Genomic DNA, 7,827 nt, shown 5'->3' with positions numbered 1-7,827 from the left:
TAACCTGAATGTAGCCAACACTTACCACAAACATACCCAGGACATATCCTAAACATACCCAAAACATATCCTGAGCAAAGCTAAAACATAACCTGAATGGAGCCAGAACATAACCTTAATATAGCCAGAACAAACTGAGAACATATTCTAAATATAGCCAGAACCTGCAATGAAATGTAATGTGAACTTAACCTGAACATAGCCAGAACATATTCTAAACTACCTGAACATACCCAGAACATTCTAAACATAGCCAGAACATAACCTGAACATAGCCAAAACTTACCTCAAATATTCTGGGACATATCCTGAACATACCCAGAACATTCTAAACATAACCAGAACATAACCTGAACATAGCCAAAACTTACCTCAAGCATAGTCAAGACTTATCCTGAACATACCCAGAACATATTCTAAACATACTCAGAACATAACCTAAATATAGCCAGAACTTAACACAAACATAGCCAGAACAAACTTGGCATATTCTAAACATAGCCAGAACTTAACCTGAACATAGCCAGAACATATTCTAAGCATAACTTGAACATAGCCAAAACTTACCTCAAACATAGCCAGGACATATCCTGAACATACCCAGAACATTGTAAACATAGCCAGAACATAACCTGAACATAGCCAAAACTTACCTCAAATATTCTGGGACATATCTTGAACATACCAAGAACATTCTAAACATAACCAGAACATAACCTGAACATAGCCAAAACGTACCTCAAGCATAGTCAGGACTTATCCTGAACATAGCCAGAACATATTCTAAACATACCCAGAACATAACCTAAACATAGCCAGAACTTAACCTGAACATAGCCAGAATATATTCTAAGCATAACTTGAACATAGCCAAAACTTACCTCAAACATAGCCAGGACATATCCTGAACATACCCAGAACACATCCTAAACATGGCCAGAACTTAACCCAAACAAAGCCAGAACATACTCAGATCATATCCTGATCAAAGCCAGAACATAACCGGAACCCCCGATTAATCTGACCTATTTATGGTACCTAAAGTCAAATGAAACAAACTTAACTGGTTAACCTGCTAATCTGGCTTTATGGTACTGCTGTGAATGACAGGTGAATAAACGGTGTTTGTCTGCCTTCAGAATGAAGTTAACGCCATTAAATGGGACCCGTCGGGGATGCTGCTCGCTTCCTGTTCAGATGACATGACTTTAAAGGTAGACATTTTTCACACATGCTAATATTCTTAATTTTTACCCACATTTCTAATCTAACACAATGTTGGATCATTTCAAAGCAAATGCACTATGGACTGTTGAGCATGAAATATTAAATATGATTTAGAGTTTGCTGACATGTTTCTTCCCGTGGCAGATCTGGAGTATGAAGCAGGATTCATGTGTTCACGATCTTCAAGCACACAGTAAAGAGATCTACACCATCAAATGGAGCCCCACGGGCATCGGCAGCAACAACCCCAATGCTAACATCCTGCTAGCCAGGTAACATCCATTATGATTACTAATTTAATTTGATTAAAATTATTCAATTTAGGTATTTTAAATATGGTTTTAATATACAGTGCTCAGCATATATGAGTGCACCCCTCACAGATTCATATTTAGATTGATATTTTCTACAGGATGCTTAACAATATTATATTTGTGCATATACATTAGATTAGTCAGTACTAAAGACAAATCTGGAGCTCATCTAACAAAAAAAACTTATAATAACAGTCCAAAAATTTTTATGCACACATTTACGTTATGAAAAAATATACAATAAATAGTTAAAAAAGAGGAACAATTAAGAGAAACAAAAAATATATCAAATTTAGTTGACGTTATTGCAATATTTTGTGTGAATTTAAATGTGTCTTTCTATTTTTAAAGATGTTTGGTGACAAAAATATTATTTTACTAAGTATACCTGTTTAATAAGTCTGATTTGTTCAAATGCACCGAAATATATTGGCCATATTCCAAAAATCAGCAATCAAAGGACATTCCTAAAGACAATGAAAGAATGTGCCGATACTATTATTGCGTTTTGGACATTAAGCTGAAACAGTGTTACTTATTGTACTATATTTATTTGGGGATATGTAGGCTCTATGTACAATATTAAATTGCATTTCTTTAAATCTGTTGCAGATTGAAATATTCAGGGGTAGTCAGATAATATCATCCCACACATTTCTGTCAATGTCACATTTTAAGTTCTTCATGTCTTCTGCATTGAAATCAGATTGTCTGCTACTGGTTTATCATTGAGTAAAATTTGGAAATATAGTGCTTCACTTCATTATTCATGAGAAAGAATCAATCCGAAAAGAATCAGAGCTATTCAAGGTAAGACTGCCGCGTCCAGTAAGAATGAAATGTCTTAAGATATTTAAAGAAATAATTTTAGGGATAGTATTATGCTTCAAATGTTATAAAAATATCCTCATGAAAGAGATCATATGTCCTGTATATTCCCAAATTAATCCAGCTACCAAATTGAGAGCCCATATAAATATGATAAAACTTTGTAATCCTGGTCAGTGTGGATGGAATAGGCAGGTTCTGATTGTACTTAAGCAATCTTCTGATTTGCGACCATGTTTTGAGTGGGTTTTCTTTTAGCTTGTCGGAAATTTGGGTTTTCTGGTTACAAAGCTCTTGTTTAATGTCTACCCACAGAGCATCTTCAGATTTATGTACCCAGTCCAGAATGATCCTATATTGCCCATATAAAGCATTTAAAATTTGATAGAGACCATTCCTCTTTATCAGTGGGCAATTGTAAAGTTTGTAATTGTTAAGATCTGCTTTTATTCTAGCCGAAATAAAACAAATAAGGCTTTCTCCAGAAGAAAAAACATGATAGGAAATACTGTGAAAAATTCCTGAATAATTTGATAAATATTTGAAAGATAATAAATCTGACTTCAATCGTAAATACACTCCTGAGTTGTAACAAAGAGCTTAGAATGACCAAGAGGCGACACTCATTAGAACGTTTCATTGCAACAGCAGCGCCCAGCAACATCCCTGGATTACGCCATTTTTAAGTAAAAGTGATCGGCCGTCTATTGCAACCCATTACTGTTGTGATGGCGAGCATCTGCTTTGTTTTTTATTTATTTATTTAAAAAGCATATTAAAGCTGAGATACAACCTGAAAGACAACAATACAACACTAATCACAATCATCAGCACTTTTAATAGTTTATTTTCAGACTTATAATATGCTGTTGTTCTATTGGAGTTTTCATTCCAAAATATCTGCCGCGCCATCTAGTGGCTGTTTCCTAAATTACACAAGAGTGTCGCCTCTTGGTGATTCTATGGTCTTTGGTTGTAACAGCCAGTCCTCTTCATGACATCATCACCTCAGGTGTGCATTTGTGATACCTCAATACTGGAATGCGGCGCTGTGTGAACGCAGAAGGAAGATTGCCGGAAAGAGCGCGTGCACGTCTAGAACGTGCTAACGTAAGACATCTGCTTAAGCCAATCAGAACAGTCAGACGCATTCACGTCCGGGCAGTTTATGAGAATAAAAGCCTTTAAATATTTTCCCAGACACATTTAGCTGCTAGATGTTAGTCAGATCACGTTTATATGTTCATCTTAACGCCAACTGTGTAGATAATTATCGATTAGATGCTTATGATAAGCCGTTGTTTGTTTACCTTCGAGCTTTGCGTGTGCCCGTGAAACAGCCCGTGAGTGCCAGCACACACATATCATGTACATCTCAGCATGCGAAAGTGTTTCTCTATACGTTTTCATCGAAGTTGTTCACAATACTGATCATCCACAGAGTTTGTGATGTAGTCAAATGTTTACAAACACAAGCACAGCCGTTTAGAGCTCATTTCTGGTTAATGATGTCAGAATTTAACGCTATTTTGCAATGGATGTGTGAATGCACTTTTTCGGAAAAATTCCATAACATCCTCGCCTGTTTGAACCGGTAAAGTCGTTCTGGAAATTTTCCAAATATTTACCAGTATGACTGTGTGAAAGGGGCTAATGGCACATGGTCCGTGATTCCTCTGCTTTGCTTCTCGTTCCTCAGTGCATCCTTCGACTCGACGGTGCGATTATGGGATGTGGACCGTGGCGTCTGCACACACACACTCACCCGACATCAGGAGCCAGTCTACAGCGTGGCCTTTAGTCCTGACGGAAAGTTCTTGGCCAGCGGATCCTTCGACAAGTGTGTTCACATCTGGGACACGATGGTCAGTGCTGCAGCTTTAACTCTCACCAGATACAGTTACATACATAAAACATTTGCAAAAACATAGTTATGCGCGCACACACTGATGATTCTGAATACTGATATGAATATAATTATGTCCTCAGAGCGGATCATTGGTAAACAGCTACAGAGGAACTGGAGGAATATTCGAGGTTTGCTGGAACAGTGTTGGTGATAAAGTCGGAGCGAGTGCGTCTGATGGATCGGTGCGTCTTCACTTACTAAATCATTTGAAAATATATATTTTTATTAGAGTGCAATTTATATTTGTTTTTGTTTTAATTAATTAAAACTTAAGTTTTTTTTCATATCATATAGTCAACCATATAGTCAAAATGTGTTTAAAATGCATAAAAACAGTTTAATCTGTGTTTTTAGATTATTATTGTTATTGTTATAATTGTTGTTATTATTATTATTATTATTATTATTATTATTATTATTATTATTCTGACTACCTCTTTATATAATATAATATCTCTCTTGTGCTTTATGTAATATTTTATTTTTATTTTTTCAAATATTTTTATTTATGCATTTTAAGTGTTAATTTTTTACTTTTATATTTATTTATTAGTTTTTATTGTAGTTTTAGTACATATTGTGTTAGTTTTTTTTTTTTTTTGTCTTTCTAACTTGGCATTTCTAATGCTCATTTTGCAACAAGACCCAAAATTTGGATAAAAATTTGTGTAAAAAATACTTACACTGAAAATATAAAGTATAAGGATATCAAAATAGTTGAGATAATCATCATCATAATAATAATAATACTAACTTAGTATGTAAATAATTCTGAAAAAAATGTATTAATTAAATTCATTTGATGGAAACACAATTAAATAAGATATTAATTAATTACCTTTTTCCAGCTTTTATATATTAATATTACAGGTCTGTGTTCTTGATTTACGGACAAAATACAAAGTAAAAGCATAAATAAATATAGCCGAGATGATAATGATGATAATAATAATAATAATAATAAAAATAATAATAAAAACTCTATTAATACTAAAAATAATTAGTATAATATTCATTAAATGCCTAGTAAGGAAACCCAATTAACTAATGCATTTTCCCAGCTTCATTGTTCACTGTAATATTGTTTCTCATAGTTGATGTCAATAACAGTGTATAAACGATATCATTCCAGGTCTGTGTTCTTGATTTACGGAAGTAAACGATCGGAGAATCTCGAACGTGGGATTGTGCAGCTAAAGCCTTTAGTGCTGAAAGAAACACAAACTGAACGCTGAACAGCGAACTGGAGGAAATCGAGCGTCCGATGTTTACCCATGCAGTAAGAAAACAAATATTTGGACGCCCAGGAACTCCTTCAGAGTTTTATTACAAGCTGATTTTCCAGACCAGGAGCAGCGGGAACATGTTTTCCAGCGTTATGGAGGTGAACGTAGAGCCTGCGGGGAGGAGATTTTATTAATATGAATAACTCTCAGATTTTAAATGCAGTTGGAGGCTAATTTGTTCACCCTCCTGTGAAATCTTAATTTATTTTTGGATAGTTTCGCCAAGTGCCAATCTAAATGAACAAAATTATACTTTTTTATTAACAGATTATTTTTACTGAAAATATAAAGTATTAGCATAAATAAAAAGTGTATTTAAGATATTATTCTTTTTCTACTTCTTGTTATTATTAATATTAATGATAGTAATGATAATAACAATTATTATTTTTCTTTTTAATAATAATAATAACAATAAAAAATTATTATTATTATTATTATTATTATTATTATTATTAATTTTGGTAGTATTAGCATATAATACTAATTGTAATAGTACATAATGCTGAAAATAATTAGTAATATAGTTATCAAATATAAAATCTAGTATGTAAAACACAAATAGTAATAATATTGACCTTTACAGTTTTTGCCTTTTCATTATATTATTATAAAAACCAAATGTGATTATAAAAATCAAAACTAGAAATGATTGTTTACTAAAATAAATAAATGTCCAAAAATAAAAGCTGGAAACTAATTTAAACAAGACCCAAAACTTTAATAAATTACTAAAGGTTAAACTAAAATCTTAAAGTAAAAACATTAATAAAATGTTTTAGATAATAATACTAACTGTAATAGTACATAATATAGAAAGTAATTAGTATTATATTAATTAAATATAATATATAAACACAATAAAAAGCTTAATATTATTATAAAAACAAAACTAGATTTGATTGTTTACTAAAATAACACGTCAAGCTACATTAAAACTGAAAACTAATTGAAGCAAGACCCAAAACTTGGATAAATTATTAATTGTTAAACTAAAATTAAACATCTCACTGAAAATATGAACTAAAAACACATGTTTTAAATAATAATAATAATTGTTATAGTACACACTAAGGTAAGTAATTAGTATTATATTCATTAAATATAAGATATAAGCACAATTATTACACAATTACACAACTTAATATTATTATAAAAACAAAATTAGATATGATTGTTTACTAAAATAACACGTTAAGCTACATTAAAACTGAAAACTAATTTAAACAAGACCCAAAACTGTGGCAAATTATCAAATGTTGTCAAATGTCTAATCTCATTGAAATATGTAGTAAAAACATGAATAAAATGTTTAAAATAATAATAATAATTGTAATAGCATATAATATGGTAAGTATTTATCATTATATTTATTAAAAATAATATATAAACACAATAAAATGTAATTTTATTATAAAAGCGAAACTAGATATGATCGTGTACTAAAATCATGTCAAGCTACATTAAAATGGAAAACTTATTTAAGCAAGATGCAAAACCTTATATAAATGATTATAAATTAAAATCAATTATGATAAATTATTTAATGTTAAGCTAAAATTAAACTTTTTATTTTAAACCTTTTATTTATTATAGTTAATACAACAACAATAATAAAATAAGTAATAAGACATAATTAAAACAATTAAACGCAATAAAAAAACTAAATATTATTTTAAAAAACAAAACTAGATTTGTTTACTAAAATAAAAGCTACATTTAAAACTGAAAACTAATCAAAACTTAAATAAATAAATAAATATTACACCTAAAATATCCAATAAAAGCACATATATCCATCTATTTATGCTTTAACACTTTTTTTGTGCATCAGCCAAACTAAAATAAAATAATTATTGAGGTAAATACTGTGAAAAATGTTCTTGCTTTGTTAAACGGCACTTGAAAAATGTTAACATCTGAAACATAGAATTAAAATTGACAGGAGGGTGAATAATGCTGTGTTGATCTGTATATAGCTGGCGGTATGTGTGATCTCCTCACTGGATGTACATTTAATGACTGTAAAGATGTAAATGAGACTGAAAATACACATTTTATAAACTGTGTATATATGTTTATAAGCCAATCATTTTTTTCTGGAAATCTTTCATACTTTTATGTCGTTATTTTTGATTTTGTGCGCACTGTGCCTGCTGGATTGGCAGCAAATGTGATTTGCGTGGTGTGGAGATCAGATTCTGTGTCAGGATCAGCTGTGATGGGATGAAAAAGAGGAATAAACTGATCTCTTACATGCAAA

General features: G+C 31.3%; 1 protein-coding gene across 4 annotated transcripts in view; it reads left to right on the top strand.

Moving 5' to 3' along the window:
* Positions 1 to 7,827, top strand: part of tbl1x (transducin beta like 1 X-linked) — a 33,019-nt gene extending 25,192 nt beyond the window's left edge. Inside the window, exons 11-16 of one of the 4 annotated variants that reach the window (XR_015498900.2) lie at positions 1,140 to 1,214; positions 1,372 to 1,499; positions 4,069 to 4,234; positions 4,359 to 4,460; positions 5,411 to 5,662; positions 7,510 to 7,827. Coding sequence is in view for 2 of the 4 variants with exons in the window: in XM_087266679.2 (XP_087122805.1) it covers positions 1,140 to 1,214; positions 1,372 to 1,499; positions 4,069 to 4,234; positions 4,359 to 4,460; positions 5,149 to 5,193 (516 nt within the window). In the remaining 2 variants the exon portion in view is untranslated. Of the gene's footprint in view, positions 611 to 918; positions 1,215 to 1,371; positions 1,500 to 4,068; positions 4,235 to 4,358; positions 4,461 to 5,148; positions 5,209 to 5,410 lie in introns of those variants that run through there. The other 3 variants (NM_001082994.2, XM_087266679.2, XR_015498901.2) reach the window with 3 other exon arrangements.

Source organism: Danio rerio, chromosome 9 (genome assembly GCF_052040795.2).
Source record: "Danio rerio strain M-AB ecotype USA chromosome 9, GRCz13ab, whole genome shotgun sequence".
NCBI lineage: Eukaryota > Metazoa > Chordata > Actinopteri > Cypriniformes > Danionidae > Danio > Danio rerio.
The sequence above is the reverse complement of the archived record's forward strand: the minus strand, read 5'-3'. Positions and strand labels throughout refer to the sequence as shown.